This window comes from Bemisia tabaci, chromosome 9, assembly GCF_918797505.1.
Source record: "Bemisia tabaci chromosome 9, PGI_BMITA_v3".
In the NCBI taxonomy this organism is placed as follows: domain Eukaryota; kingdom Metazoa; phylum Arthropoda; class Insecta; order Hemiptera; family Aleyrodidae; genus Bemisia; species Bemisia tabaci.
Genome location: NC_092801.1, coordinates 12105816 through 12121847, shown reverse-complemented (window position 1 = coordinate 12121847; position 16032 = coordinate 12105816). Strand labels below are relative to the sequence as shown.

The following is a 16032-nucleotide window of genomic DNA, read 5'->3' as shown; positions in this document are numbered from 1 at the left end:
CTTTAGAGTCTGAAAAAGTCAGCGAATGTATTTCCGTTGAGTCTTCAGAATCCCCGGTGTTTTGATTTTTAGGAAACCGCCAAAATTTATCAAAGTTTTAGTCTTCAATTGAATCAAAGCCAATCAATCATTTGTCGCATCTTAATTACAGAATACTTTGAAGAAGAAATGCTCTGTTCAATACCACCTCACTGAAGTAAAGCAAAATTAGGGGGAAAATGATACGTATTAGAATTGAGACAATTTAGCCACCTTTCGGCTACCCTTGATCAGAGTGAAAATACAAAAAATTCTAACCCATTGATTTATTTATTAATTTGGCTCTAACATGCAAAAATCTGTAACTTAAAACAATTCAAAATAATCCTACAACTCATTCTCTGGAGTTAAGAATTGATAAATTCAAAGTAAGCTGTTTAAGGAATCAGAAAAATTTTTCCGTTACAATGCTTTTATATTCTTAATTTGTTGCTGTCTAATGACAAAAATCGTGAAATGGGCAAAAATCAGACAATTTTGAAGTCACTTCATGTTAAATTTTATGCTAATATGAAAGTACCGCAACAAAGTAATAAACCCCCGTACCAAATAAGTTATTGGTTGGTCACACCTCTCATCTAAACATTGACAAGAGCAGAATTTGCCAAGAAAATATTGAAATATTGCACCATTGATGTCAAGTAGACTTGCAGTTCAGAGCTGTCGTTTCAAATGAATGGGTTAGTGTGCTCTCAGTAGGTAGACCCCTTTTGCTTAGTAATATCTAGTTCTATTTAAAATATCAAAGTGTTCAAACAGGGTGTCTAGCATCAGGATTTTCCCGGTTCTATCAGGTTTTGATGTCAATCAGGATTTAATCCCAATTTCATCAGGATTTGAGGAAAAATCGGTCGTAAAATCAGGATTTGAGAAAAGTCGGCAGTCTGATCAGATTTTTTTATCGAGCTATTTTTGTGAAGTTACATTCGCCTCAGAACTTAATTCTAGAATTTTGCCTTCGCATACGCTTATGCAGAAATTTTAATTTTTCTCCGCAAAAAATCAGGATTTGATCTGGATTTTGAAAAATTATGAAATCCGGATTTAGCAGTCAAAAAGCAGGAAAAATCAGGATTTCCCACAATGTCAAGAAACTAGACACCCTGTCAAGGTTCTATTTATCTAGTTCTATTTTAAATATCAAAGTGTTCAAAGTTCTATTTAATGTTTTAATCCAAGTGTTCTAATAATTTGAGGTTTTTCAGGGACCGCCTGGACCAGCAGGGCCCCTACCACCTGGTAGTTCTATCGTTCCCAGTCCTCAAGGTACGCCACCCCTTTTTTCGAGTATTCACACTTGTATATTTTTATATATGTCTGTAAGTTTTTCACAAATCTTAAAAGTCATCCGTTCATGACGTAGATATTGCGTTCCTACGTTAATTTTAATGTAAAGCTTACGACACCTGGAAGGTTCTTGCTGCTTGTACGCATTGTCCAGCTTCGTTCACAGAAATATGATCTTTTTACTCATCATGTGAACTCAGTGATGAGCTGCTTAGCCCTCGCTAATCGTATTGTCCATATCTAATTCTGTATTTGATAGAGAAGTATTTACAGTCGAAGAACTCAAATTTTTCATTTGCAATTTTTAACTAGTGAGCCGAAAGTATCCGCCGACCACTAACTGGCCACCTATCTAAAAATCCAATGGAACAAAGAAGCGATTGGCCTCTAGGCAAGGTTTGAATTTAAGCGTTGAATTTAATAATAGGAGGGATAGTAATAAGGACTCTTTTTGGGCCCATTCTAGCTGAATTTCCTCAACTCTTCAATTATCTGCTCATTGATGGTTTATATTTTACAAAATGCATCATGATATGGTCATTTTTGGTCTCTTTTCCGGTCTATTACTGGTCTAAACATGCGCCTTAAAACCAATTCTGGTGGAAAATACAGTATTGTTGTCAAATGCCTAAAAAGCTGCATTTTTCACCAAAATCAGCCTTCCAATCCATGTTTAGACCAGTATATGTTTGGGAAGAGACTGGAAATGGCCAAATCATAATGGACTCTGCTTAAAATAGACTTTCAATGAGGATAACACCAGGCAACATGAGAATTTAATCCAAAAATGGCCCTTATCGATATTCCCCCTTTCTCAAGGAAAACAAATCACACCAGGGAAAGTCTGGGAAGCAACTCTTAAACAAGATGTGTTTACCATTAATATTGGTAAATTGGCTGACTGCAATTAATGTCATCAAAAGAGTCTAACCATTATGTGATCCGTGTCAAAAATACTTGTCACTATCTTGCTCAGAAGTTGATTTCTGAACTTCCTGTTGTGTAAATCCTTTTCTGCATGCTGAAGAGAAAACCAGTGAAGTTTTTCTCTTGTTCATACCTTGTCGAGTAGCCCATCGCAATGCACTATTTTTCCTCAAAGGAAGAAGACTTTGAAGTCAAACTTTAAAGAAAGATACATCAGATTGGTGCAATTTATTTTGGAACCAAGTAGCACTGAAAATTTTAATGCGAAGTTAGCTCACTGGGCTTATGCGACGATGAACCAAGAAATGGCAGTTTGCTCAGGTAGCTAATTCATGGCTCATTCTTGAACATCGCAACACCTCTATCACTGTCGTGCTATTTTTGCACAGTTCTATGATTCTTGCCGTGGCTGTACATATATAGATGTCTGAATGGTTTTTATTTTCAAGATGGACCGATAAATATTTCTTGAGTTGAGGAAATGTTGAAGTGTATTTTGTATATATGTATATTTCACAAGATTCTGCTTTTATCATTTTAGCTCTCCATGTTTTCCATCGCCAATTTTGAAATGATGGTTTCAGTTAATAGATGATCATTGGGAGTATATTCTAACTTTACGAAAGTTAATTGTTGAGTAGAGATTGAAGGGAGTACAGCAAAAATCTGAATGCCACGGTTCAACTCAGGTTGTCTCTACATAAATCCAAAGAGAAAAATTGAGAAAGATCATTGAATTGGGCTGTTGTGCACAGATTTTAATGGGATATCTTCTCTCCTAGTGTTTCAAAGCTTATTGCAGATTGTAAAAGAGTCAACCCTAGTCATCCTTCAAATGAGCATCGGACATGATTCTAGAATTAAAGAAAGATCAGCAATACTGTAGTTGAACCGGGTGAGCACTGAACTCGAAAATTTAATGTAATCGATAGTTACTTATTAAATAATTAAAACTCTAGTGCTGTAGCAAAGGGTTAAAGTAACTTCGAGTTTTTTCCCACTGTAAGCTGCAATAAAATGTACAGAAAGTTATCTTATTGTCCTGAAAAGAAGGGGGAAAAAACAACTCAGCTTTTTAATCCGTCAGTTTGAATTAGCTTGAAACCCAAGATAGGACTGGAAGATCGATTTGTTAAATCGTGGAATCTGTTAAATTGCTATCTAATAAAACCAGGTGGCACTGTAGATTTGGATATGCTTTGTGGTAGAGTCAATTAAATGAGTTTGTCGAGTAGCTCAGAATAATGAAAAAATGATGGAAAAAAATACATTTAGATGGGATCCATCAGTTATCACCGTAGAGCTAGACTTCAGACTCCCTTTGAATGTTTTTTCTTCAATAGTAAAAACAAAAACTCCCCTCCATGGAGTTATAGTTTATTCTTAGAAGGAATAGTTAATCAGAATCGCAAATATTGTAGCAACCCTGTACAACACATGAAGGGCGTCAACTGCGATTTCCTGCACGCTGATCTCAACGTCCTAGTCCTACCGCACTGAACTCTTTCACAAAGCACTGATAAGTGACCTGTGTGTTTTGTTTCTAGGTTCTGTGGGACCCTACTCTCCCGCAAGCCACAGAATGCCCACCCCTAGTCCTGTCACAAGACAAGGTGATCTTTAGCTTTTTTTTAGTTCCTTTTTTACTCATTTTACTAACCCTGAAAATATGTAAATATCTTGGATGATGTTTGTTTAAGTAGTTGAAATGCATGAAATTGTATGCCTCACTCCAGCACTTCTTTTTTTTCACTAACGTTCTGGCTGCTGTCATGATGTCCAAAGCATCCGATCAAGCTGTCTTCTCGGCTATTCTTTTTGCCGAGAATTCACGGAAAGCATGACGAAAGGCAAAAATTTGTGACTTGTGACTGTTCAAGAGGGAATTGACGCAGGTACCAAGAAAGAGTTGCTCAGACTGCAAAAGTTGACGCTGACGATTTTCGTTGAACACAAGCCACTTTGTCTCTATGCAACTGAGGATCATTTTCTTTTGGACAGTCACTTCTATTCTTTATTTAGTCATTCTGCTGGCTGATAATTGAAATTGATAGACAAAGCCATTGATAAAGATGACAAACTGTAAATAATGCAATTCTATTGGTGGAAGCGGCTGGCTGCAATGGACAAAGGAGGTAAGTAATAGACTAATGAAGGGCAACCCACAAGAGACCTGCAGTTAGTCCATCATTTTTCCCCTTAGTCTATCACAACCACCTGTTTCAACCTGTCTTCTTTGTCCATAGCATTGTCTATCAATTTCAACAATCAGCGCACTGTCTGGATATTTAGTGTGAAAATGCATGATTCTTCTCCCATTCTGAATCACTCTTTTCCTAAGATTAAGAATATACATTCCCTACTATGTTAATGCATTCAATACTATCTGACAAAGTTTCTTAAGATCTCAAATTTGATGGCGGTGTTTCAAAATTTTTGTTCCATTTTATTTTTTGCGAAAAAATGGACTCATAGGACAGTGCATGGTCCCTCCCTCAGGAGAAAAACAGAGAGAAGAAAAAAGGAAAGAGAGGTATAGGAGCATACTTAAAAATGTATTATAATTTTAAGACCAAACTACGCTATTGCCTCATTATTGTTTGCTATTTTTTCATAATACCTTACACCCCAGAAGCAAATAGTGTCATTATTGAAGAAAAATCACAGTGAATGAGGTAAAAAATTGTCAATTTTGAACAGTTGAATGCTCTATAAATAATTTGATTTGGGATAGGTCATGTTTGCAAAATTTTTAGGGTGGCCTCCCTCTAGATAGGCCACCACTCTGCTTCGCCAAATGCCCATCAAGCTATCCTCGAATCAGCCATGATGAAATTCATCAAAAATTCAAAATGTCAGATTTGCACTCTCCAGATTCATCCCAGACATTTATTTTACGTTATGACGGAATCCTACTTTCTATAAATTAATATTTTCTTCACTTTGTGTGTTTGTGTGTGTAAATTGATTATCATTGTACATTAAGTAGGAATGTAAATTGTTTGATGAATGCACCTTCCTCAGTGTATATGGCTTTTAACGTTGTAACCACAAGCACAGTCTGGTGACCTGAGTGTCTGCCAGGGCTGGCCTTAGCTCCCACATATTGGAACCTGTGCTGGGACCCACAAGGAAAAGCATGTGTGGATCTGGAAGTTGTGTAAAATAAAGCGCATTGAATTTGCCAATTGGACGTATCTCTGCCAAACGGAGCTATGTGCATTGAGACATGAGTCCTGAGACCCATAAGAATAAATGCATAACAGGGCTCACGTCAAAATGCACATAGTTCCGTTTGATAGAAATGTGTCCAATTAACTTTTCAATTAAGACATTTTTCGACTCAGCCACCTGATGCCAGAAATGTAAACTCCTTTTTGTCTTATCCGCTCATGAATCTTTTGTAGATAGACCTCTTTTGCCTGAATGAATCCGTATTATCCTGTCGATGATGCCTTTAGATTTCAGTATATTTTTATCATCACTATTCACAAACCTTATAGATTTCTTTAAAATTCAATAAGAGTCAATTCATAATTTTGAAGAGGTGCAGAAGATTTCAGTAGACCAATTAAATGACTTGCATTGAAAATATTTAATAGCTTCTGAAAAGTTGCCGATTATTCTCCCGATTTCTGAGCATTTTTATTTTATGTTTATTTTCTAATTTTTGGTCACATTTGGTAGATATGTTACTGCCTGACTTATTTCATGTCAACATGTAATCGAAATCAATATTAATCATGAAATTACAAAACTATATACCTTATTTGGATTGCTCTCAGCAGAGTGAAACCGATGTGATTATATTGTTTCCAAAATCGCGCTTGACTTTCTCTTGAAATCTGAATCTAAAATTCTTCTTTGTTTTGACAAAAATTTAATTTGTGCTCAGTAGTGAAATTCATATGATTGTTATCCTTTAAAGTAAATACTTTCTTTTTGATAAAATGAAAATTATCTGCTATTCTGGGATTTTTTTAGGTAATGGTGTCGATGTACAGTGTTTACAACACTGTTATTGGCTGGTTTCTCCTGTATCATTTAATTTATTTTGTCACATCGTAGATTTTGTTTCTTATCTTACTTTTAAAACTTTTCATTATTACCCACCAGTTCGTGTGAATATCATATTTTCAACCTTTCAAGCATATTCTTAGTAGAAAAGGAGGAAAAGCCATTTTTAAAAATTGCCTTCGAAGTATTCATAACCTCAAAAATTGCACAGTCAGGACCTTTGAGCATGAAAGTTATCTCATTTGCATTGATGCCAGCCAGACTTATGAGCCAAAGACTCACTTTTTTTAAAATTTAAGTTCGATTTTTACTGAGTATGTCTCTCTTGTTCCAGACTCATCGAATTCAGGAGGCGAAAGTATGTACACTATGATGAAACCAGTTCCTGGAGGTAACATGCCTGGCGATTTCCCGATGGGCGGAGGTCCCGATGGTGGACCCCTAGGTCCAATGGGACCAAACACCATGGGTCCTGTTATGAATGGTGATGGTCTAGACGGAATGAAGAACTCTCCTGCCAATGGTGGACCTGGCACGCCGAGAGAGGACAGTGGAAGTGGCATGGGAGACTATAACTTAGGTGGATTTGGCGGGGGAGAAAATGTAAGATAACTTTTTATGTAATCAGATAAGTTTTATCCTTGTGTTGCATTTATTTTTCTAGCAGTCCATGGATGCTTTTTAATTATTTTCTTGTTGGCTGTTTAATTATTTTCTTGTACCATAATCACACGAGTATAAGCTGCACTCTCAGATAAATTTCAGGGCAAATTTGAGAGCCTCAACTAAGAAAAAAAGATCCTTGCAGATAAGTGGCAACTTCTGTATACACAGGGGTGGATGGCAGTGTTCAAAACTCACAGGCGCCAACGCGCCAAATGTGCCTTAAAAATCGGTCATGGCGCCTAAAAAATGAAGGCTCTGCGCCAACGTGGCCCCTGAAAATCTGAATTTTCGTATTAGGTGATTATTCGAAATTTTCAGCACCACAAGTGAAAGCTTTTTCTATTTTTCACGATTTCATCATTTGTGCTTTTGTCCTCCCCAAGTTACAGCTACTTACTAGCTCTGTTACGAAAAAATCTTGCGTCTAACTTTTCACTAAATGCGCCGTAATATGTAGGCAAAAAGTCAATTTGGCCCCTAAAAAATCTCCAATGGCGCCCAAAAATCGGGCTTGATGTGCCACATGGCTCCTAAAGATTGCGCTCTATATCGGACGCAAATCAAACACAATTCTTTGCAGCCAAAACGCTAAACTAACCTCCAATCTGTCTTTATGGTAACTTTACCGTGAGTTTTCTCTTCTAATCATGGAAAATCCAAGGAATTTGAATATTGTGCAACAGCATCAACCCTTCATTAATTCCACGAGATTCCAAATTTATCCTTTCAAATTAAACTCAATTTTTTACATTCTCCCTACAAATTAATGGTTGCTTTTTTGCAGGACCAAACGGAGTCAGCGGCCATTTTGAAAATTAAAGAAAGTATGCAGGAAGAAGCGAGGAAATTCGAAAAAGACACGGACCATCCAGAATACTTCATGCCTCACTGAATTTCCTATTAGATCATGTGAAGTTTCCACATTGTCAATCCTGTAAAATCTTACTTTAGTTTGTGCAGTATTAAAATCGGTCGGAAAGGCTCGGCCGGTAGATTAATTGTAAATTGTCTTTATTTTGTTCCAATCAACACTTTTTCCTCCTCTTTTAAGGATGAATGTTCAAATTTATTTATTTTTACCTGTCCCTGTATATACTCCGTTCAATCAGCTCTATTTGTATATTTCTTGATTTTTATGTATTTTATTTATGTTTTATCATCTTGCGAACCAATTCAGTTTTTATTTTTTATCATTTTATAATTTTTGACGATAGGTTTTTATGGATTTTGTATTGATATATAAACACAATTTGTGGAATCTTTCAGTTAAACCGTCTCAAGGTTCTCTTGTTCTTCTGTTCCTTTAGTTTTTGTCTCGAAGACAAAGTTGATTGTTTTCCTAAATAAATTCTCTAATTCAGTTTTCCTGTGCCGCTCACCAAAGCTGATGAAACATCGTAAGTGAATTTTCAAATTTTTACCATCATGTATCAGAGACTATGACCATGCTATCACGATAGATAATTATTCGCAGAGTAAGAAGTGATCAGTTCTTCACTCCGCTTTATTTGAAGTCAAAATCATTGTTAATTTTTTATTCGGTGATCAATTTTACTCACAGTAGAGTGAGGTTCTGTGCTTGAGGGCGAAATTACCTTTCAATGTAACTTTGTACCAAAGGAACACTTGAGAAGCAATGATTGTTGTGACTTATTGGATTTTTATAGCTCTAGAAACTTTTTTCTCATCTCTCCCAGTCAGGTCCTGACTAGTTAAATCTGTCTTTTTAGCTGTGTAGACCATTTAGTTATTATTTTCTCAGTGTTAGAAGTTAGTGAAACTATACCAAGAGAAGCCTCTTGTTGAATGAACTGCAATAACTCATCCTACGAGATTTTTTGACCCTCCTAGCCTTAAGAATCCTTATAAGTTCCTACTGTGAATGAACGAGGCTTTAAAAATGAAGGTGAAGAAAGTAGAAAATCTTTATTTTCGTTTTTGAAAAAAAAGGCTAAGTACTTTGATTCTTTAGGAAAGTGTGTTACGTCCAGTCATAAATAATGGCTTTTCATGAACGGCCCTTAACCTCTCTGTGACCCTATGATTTGAGAATAATTTTTTCCTAAGCTGTTGAGTTAACCTTTGTTTCTTTGTCATTTCGACCTAAAAAAATTCTACATGATCTGTATTATATTTTTATTTGTGCAAGGGAACTCATAGTGCTTCCTTTTCCCTCATGGTATCTGTTCCCATTTATTTCTTAAGGTTCCCTCATGAAATTTACATTGTAAAACTTGTTTGCGCATTTTGAAGAGGTGCTTTTAAAGAAACCTCGTTGCACTTTATTATTTGACTTTGAGGTTTTTGCGAAGATTATTTTGTAAATCTTCAACAAATTTGTTTTCATAGAATCAATTATACCAAGGATTACTGATTGGGAAGAAACAAAAAAAAAAAAAAATATTGTCAATACTTTACTCAGAAAATTAAGCAGAGAAGTCAATTTTGGTGGAAGCTTGCATTTTGTTTTCGCTTTTTTTGAGGTTGTGAAATTACAAGGTGTAATTATCCTCTTGAAAATATGACTTTTATTTGTCAAATCGTGCTAAAAAATCCAGGCTTTATTTTCCATGTTGACATTTTCTGGTGCTACTCCATGAACAAAACTCAAGACTTTTTTTCTCCACAAAAGGTGGCATTTGGAATGTGTAGATTACGGGACTGATAAACCAGAGTGTAGCTTTTACTCTACCCCGAGATATTGCAACTGAACTGTTCTAGTAATGTTCTGAAACCTTTGCACAAACTTGTTGGTGCGAAGAATGAACACTAGAATGACTGAATGAACACCTCCAAGGATCAACATGCTCAGTAAGATTCTTCCTCTGTAAATATCGGTTAGGGATGATATCTTTATCACAGATGAATTATTGTTACTACGAACATTATTATTCACAGGATGGTCACAGTCAGCCAATACCAGAAAACGTCAGAGAATTTTCATGAGTCAGAGAAAACCTGGAAATGTCATGGAAAATGATGCAACTGTCAGGAGAAAATTGTCACGGTACCTCTATTTGCTTTCTAGAATGAGTTTAACGTTTCAAACAAGAAAATTTGCCTCAGAACTGTTTCAAATCATGTCTTTTTAGCCATCTGGCATATCTTCAATTGTCAGGGATTTTTACCAAAATGTGTCAGGGAAATCTGGGAATTTCATTGTCGGAATTCTGCGGCAACTCTGATATGAAATAAAATGAAAAATAAATAGTCAAAAAATCTGGAATGAATTTTCAGTGGTCTTGCTTTTCAGATAGCAGTACCGTTAACAATTGAGGCATTGGGTGCTGAGAGGGCACTTTTCAGCAGCGGTGTTCTAGAATCTCCTCTGCTAATTTATGTTTGAGAGAGGCAACTAAGTATTGGATGAATTCTCTATACTTTCCGTTTATAGCATCATAAAAAAAAATATGTACTATAAGCTCCAAGACCTCCTAAATATAGAATGTCCGATCCAAGTTAAAACTAATTATATTTTGCTTTGATCCTAGCGATGAAAACACTAGCAGAATTCTGAGACCACAACTGAAAACTGCCTTTTCTGCACTGATGTTCCAATTTTTCCATCATTTTGTCAAGATGCATAATTGTCAATGGCATATCGATGATGAAACTGCAGAAATACATATCTCTATTTACAATCTTGTAGACTTCCTGTCATACTGTATTCCCTACATGGAAAACTACGAAACATAAATTCTTGAAAACCTCAGGTGGTTTTTCCTCTTTATGTGAAGAATATTCTGAAAAAATTTCAAGTCACAATGTTGATTCCGTTTTCTTTTAAAAAATGAAAAAGAAGCGGTGACTTTGAAACACAAAACAAGAGATATGAATTTTTACCTTTTCATCGTTTATATGTCTCTTACCTAATGAGTGTAAAGTAGCACACATTGATCATGTTTGTCAGTCAATATTATAATTTATTTGCATTGGTGTTCAGATTTTCAAATTTTTCATTCTCTGTGGAGCAAACCACCATTTAATAAGGTAAATTCCATAAAATGATTTTAAAAGAACACGTTTCTTATGCCATGGATTTTTTAAATCTGTAGTTTTGACTAAATGATTCCAAAGTATTTCTTCTTCACGTACGCTTCACAACAATTTTCTTGTCACTCCCTTTTCACGTTTTTCTGTGAGAAATGAAAGTCTTGTCTGTCTGCCATCATTGCAAGCGCAAAATCTGCCAGATAGATTCTATTAAATGATTTTCTGTCGCTGAATCCAAACTGGAAAGGAGTCATCCTTTTCAATTTTGCATTGTAACGAAGCATCACTAGCTGCATTTACACATTACAAGACTATGTATCTTCGAACCCCAACATAGGCAGAATCATTTTGCGCAAATGCATCTGATTTTTTTTCTGGCAAATCATTGTTCAAATCAGTTTTTTAATCCTCAATATTTTTGAGTAATTAATTAGTTAAGCTTGGTTTATTAATTGGGGCACTATCACTTGCATATCAGTTTTGTAGGCTCCACCTTTCTATTTCCGTCTCTAGACTCTAATTTTAATTGGTATCCTCTTGTTGAGTGTACCCTAAGTATTTTGCTCCTCTTTTTTACAATTCTCTTCTCTCCCCTCTGGAACATATTTAAGAGCTCAAAAGAGGCTGGCTGAATTTTTTTTCTGCGCCTTTCATCATTTTACGCAGTGAAAGTAAGCATAGGAATTTCGATAGGAGAAACGAGACTCCGAAGTTCTGAAATTATTGCCAAGTATCATTGGAAAATAAAATTTTTATTCTTTAGTTCATAATTCTAGCTCATAATTCTGTCCCTTGTTTCATAATAATATTTTGAACACTCTTTTCAATGCGATGAGGATGGATACAAGAATAGAAGCTCACTCAGTCGGCCATTAAACTTGTCTCTTATCGTAACACAGTTTCCTTCATTTGTCTCTCCTTTTTCTTTAACTTTGCAAGGCTGTCTCTGTACATACTGGGAAAACTTCAGAATGGTGGTGAATGAATCTTTAATTTTAAAAAGCAAAAGTAGAGATACTTAATTGAAATCTTGGCAGATTGTTTTTAGTTGTATTTTGTACAAGTTTGTAAATATTTCATAGATTTATCTAGTTATAATTACGAATAGACAAATGAAGCGAATCCTCAGTCCCGGAAGATTACCATGTCAGGAAATAAAGAGTATTGACTAGCCAGTTCAGATGTATGTTATCTCTCATTCGCAATGCGAGTAACATATTTCAAAAATTGAGAATATGTGATATTTAAATAAATTGAAAATATTGTGACCTTTGAATAAATGTAATTAAAAATATTTTTAATCTCACTCCTATAGTGTACTTCTTTGTTGTCCTCAACTCGCCAAATTTTTTCGCTGTGAAGAAATTCGATGCTATTGCTGGCTGCAGTCACGAAACTGATCAAGGTTATCATTATCACAACCTCTTAAGTTAGGAGTCAATTTTATATTTTAATGAATGAGTGAGACGATTAGAAACTGAAATATGACTGTTTGTGGGAACAGGAGCCTCAATGCATGGAGGAATTATTTTCTAGCTTGATGGAAAAACCAGAATTCGATTGATCTAGAGAAAACTCACGGTAGGATCTCAGAGAGTAAGTTGCGAGTGTTCTTGTTTGTTTTCGTGCCAATAGCAAACCTAAAGTTGCGTTTTTTAAAAAAATTGGAGTTTTCAATTCATCAAAATTCTTCTTCTCAATACTGCAGTTTCTTAACTGTTTCAACCTTTCAAAGCTCTAGTTTTATTTGACTTTCAAGCCTTTTTCGCTTGGAAGTTTGTGTTAAACACTTATGTGTTAACACAACAAGCTGTGGAACCAATTTTTTTAATTTAAAGTTTTTCAGCAATGAGGTTCCTCTTCCTGTAGACGCTTACGAATGTGAATTAATTACAGTAATGCTCCGGTTATTCAATGCTTCGGCCATCTCACATAGAAATAAATGAGGTTTTGGTGGAAAACAAGGCAGCTCTCAAGACGGAAAACCGGTTTTTTTGAGCAAGAATTTAATGTATATGTGGTTTTTTTGTGATTTTTCTCAAATGAAATGAGAATGTTTCATTTTTATTAGGATAGAAAATTGGCCAGTCTTGTGTTTTTTGGTCATAAAGAGAGCCTGAGATGGCATTGTTTCACTCTTTTTTTGGTTTGGATCATCTGACTTTTTTGATATCCGTTGTGACCCTGGCCACAAATCATTGGATAATCAGAGCATCACTGTATTTGAATTTTGTGTTCCTGTTGTCACAAATTAGTTTGTAGAGTTAAAATGCAGTTTTCGGTGCAAATTTTAAAGTATTCAAAAGAGTGACGGAGTTATATTTTTGTTGATTTCTCAGTCTTTGAACTTAGCAAAACACTGAGGTGAGATCACTAGTTGTCGGCTCCTGAAACGTTTGTTATTGTAATTTGTTGGTTTTCTGGAACAGACAACTTCTGCTCTCTCTCGTTTGCCTGTACTCCTATTCGTGTATGATCACCAACTTTGACTTTAGAAATAGTGTAAATAACTAGGTTCCAATGGAAAATTGATATAACTTTTTTTGTAAATAGATTCTTTAATTTTAAAAGTTACAACCGGGGATTTTCCAAGAAAAAAAAAAAGCCTGGTACTTCTAGTATGGACAATCTGTCACCTTGAGGAAAAAAAACACCTTAAAAATTACGCAGAAAGTCATCGGTTACTGTCAATATTGTAGACTCAAACTGATGTGCTCTTTCCGTTTTATTTCATGGCTTATTGTGATAAGGACTTCAAAAGTCTCCACAGGTATGGCAAGTACATCAGGTTTTGTCATTTCTCTGTCAAAAGAACGTTACTCCTTTTTGAGGTTGCCAGTTTGCATCTTTACTTTAAAACTATTGAACACTTTTAACTGAAAATGACACAAATTTTTCATGGATTTCATGGAAATCAGCAGATTTTTGAGCAACAACTGTTCTGTCATTTTTCGTGAGAAAAAGAAACTTGTATGCAGATATTGCAACCTTGGAATGGAGATTCGTTCCTCCATGTAAGGAATGGCAGTTGGTGAGAATTTATCGCTGTATTATTGAATCTGTGGTTCCTGGAGAAATTTTGCCTCTGAGAGTATATTACGGTTTAAATGAGGTCAGAAACATTCTGTAATCAAGGTGGCGAATATCGGAAACCACGTAACTCGCCTGGCAATGCTACTGAATTTCCATCATACTCATTCCTCCAATCTGGATTGTAATGAACTTTATGCTGAAAATTTCCGTGCATTTTCTTCTCCATTCAATAAATATCTGAGAATAAGTCCCTCGAAAAATGAAAAAAATAGAGGCAGAAATCTGTTAATCAAGGTCAACAAATAACTTATGAAACCTCTTTTTCTGCGCGTAATCTGTGGCCTGGTTTCTGTCTGTTATTTTGGCTTATTCAATGACGTACCTAACGATTGCACTCAAAATGCAAAACATCCAAGAACTTAAGTTGTTCCTCAATTAAAGTATGAATGTAACTTTGAAAACTGCAATTCCTCGCAATGAGGAATTATAACTGTATATTTTAGAAGCGGTGAGCCATTAAAACAATTGAACTGTGGTCTGTGTAGAAATCTCGATCGTTGTTCTTTGTCCCTTCTCACTCTTGAATCAGCTTTCGGAGCAAGAATTTCTTAGAGGCAAAATCATCCGAGTAACAGGTTTCAATTCACTGATTCGTTTTGTTATCTAGAATTTCCTCTGACATTACTTTAAACTCAGTCGCTCAATCTGTTCTTTATAGTTGTGAATATTTCCTGGCAAATGAGTGAAATGTTCGCCTGATTACTTTTCAATGTGCGAATATAGAGCTAGGTTATTACTTGGGGCCAAATTTTATCATAATCAAATACTTTTTTATTGTACTTTCAAAATCTTAACGAGCTGTTTCAGATTGGTTTTAATAATTCATCTCATCTCTTTGCCGTTTTCTTTCTTTCTTGAGTCAGCGTTAATTCTTCATTTCAAATTTCTGAGCTTTAAATTCTGTTCTCACAAATTCACATTCCAAAAATGTGGGTCTTTTACATTCTCTGATGTAATCTCTCCAAGAACAAACATCCTCAATGAAATTTGTTATTCCTTTTTTTCGTTAGCTTCAATCACTGGAGAGATTAGTTCCTGCGCCTCATTAAATAACCGCTGAATCTTTCTATAATTCAGTCTATGAATTGAGTAATTTTCAAGGAAATCAGCATACAGCTAGATTTTTGGTGCAACTATTCGCCTTTATGACTTTCGCATTGCAGCAATGAATTTTTAACTTGAATGAAGGCACATGCGTTTGCTAGAAACTATTAGTTGTGTGAATGAACAATGTGACTGCAGGGTGCAAATGCAATGCTGAAACAATCTGTTTTCCCTTTCACAGCCTTTCATTTATGATTTCCCTGAAATCTAGTATTATGAAGTTCTCTTTGTAAGTAATAGTTATAATTCAGTACTAAGTACACGCACTCTCAGGACTTACTGAGTCCCTGATTACTTGTCCTACGTTTAAAAGAATCGTTAGCGATTGGAAATGTTCATTTAGTGAAAATTTGTTCTTTTTCTTTGCAGGCTATGTTTGCAGTTTTCATTATTCAGTTTAAAAGTATTGTCAGACTTGTAAATGTTTTGTATTTCTATGAAAAATTAAAACATCATTTTGTTTATTACTCATGGCTTGTTTTTCTGTCACAAAGAGAATATTTTATAAGAGTTTAAAGTAGATGAAAATTCCCTGAGTCTTTTTATGAATTTATTGTGAACATTCACAAATCGCAAATTACAGAAAAATAACTCTTAAATTTGAAGAGAACGTTTAAGCCTTTTCAAGATTTTTTTTTTTTATCCCACGCTCAATGTCTCCGATCCTTCTTGCATAAGTGTGGTCTCAATATTGAATATGCATCATTTCTAAAATACTGATTATTTTTTTTTATTAGAAGGATGAAAAATTGTCCAAAAAAATACAGTTTTCCTGGTTCCCTGAAAACTTGACTATTAGCAGTATGACCTCTTTTAAAAATTAACAGAATTAATAAAGTGACCTAGTAAATTAAAACAATTAGAAACATGTATTTGAATAGCATTACAAGGATTAAGCAATATTCA

General features: G+C 35.1%; 1 protein-coding gene across 8 annotated transcripts in view; it reads left to right on the top strand.

Annotated features, from left to right (window-relative positions):
- Positions 1-15593, top strand: part of Ssdp (Sequence-specific single-stranded DNA-binding protein) — an 80519-nt gene extending 64926 nt beyond the window's left edge. For 4 of the 8 annotated variants that reach the window (XM_072304700.1, XM_019056044.2, XM_019056041.2 and 1 more), the window contains 4 exons: positions 1236-1305; positions 3801-3866; positions 6605-6873; positions 7721-15593. In XM_072304700.1, the coding sequence (XP_072160801.1) occupies positions 1236-1305; positions 3801-3866; positions 6605-6873; positions 7721-7828 (513 nt within the window). In that variant the 3' untranslated portion in view covers positions 7829-15593. The remainder of the gene's footprint in view (positions 1-1235; positions 1306-3800; positions 3867-6604; positions 6874-7720) is intronic. The other 4 variants (XM_019056045.2, XM_019056043.2, XM_019056040.2 and 1 more) reach the window with 3 other exon arrangements.
- The last annotated feature ends 439 nt before the right edge of the window (positions 15594-16032 follow it).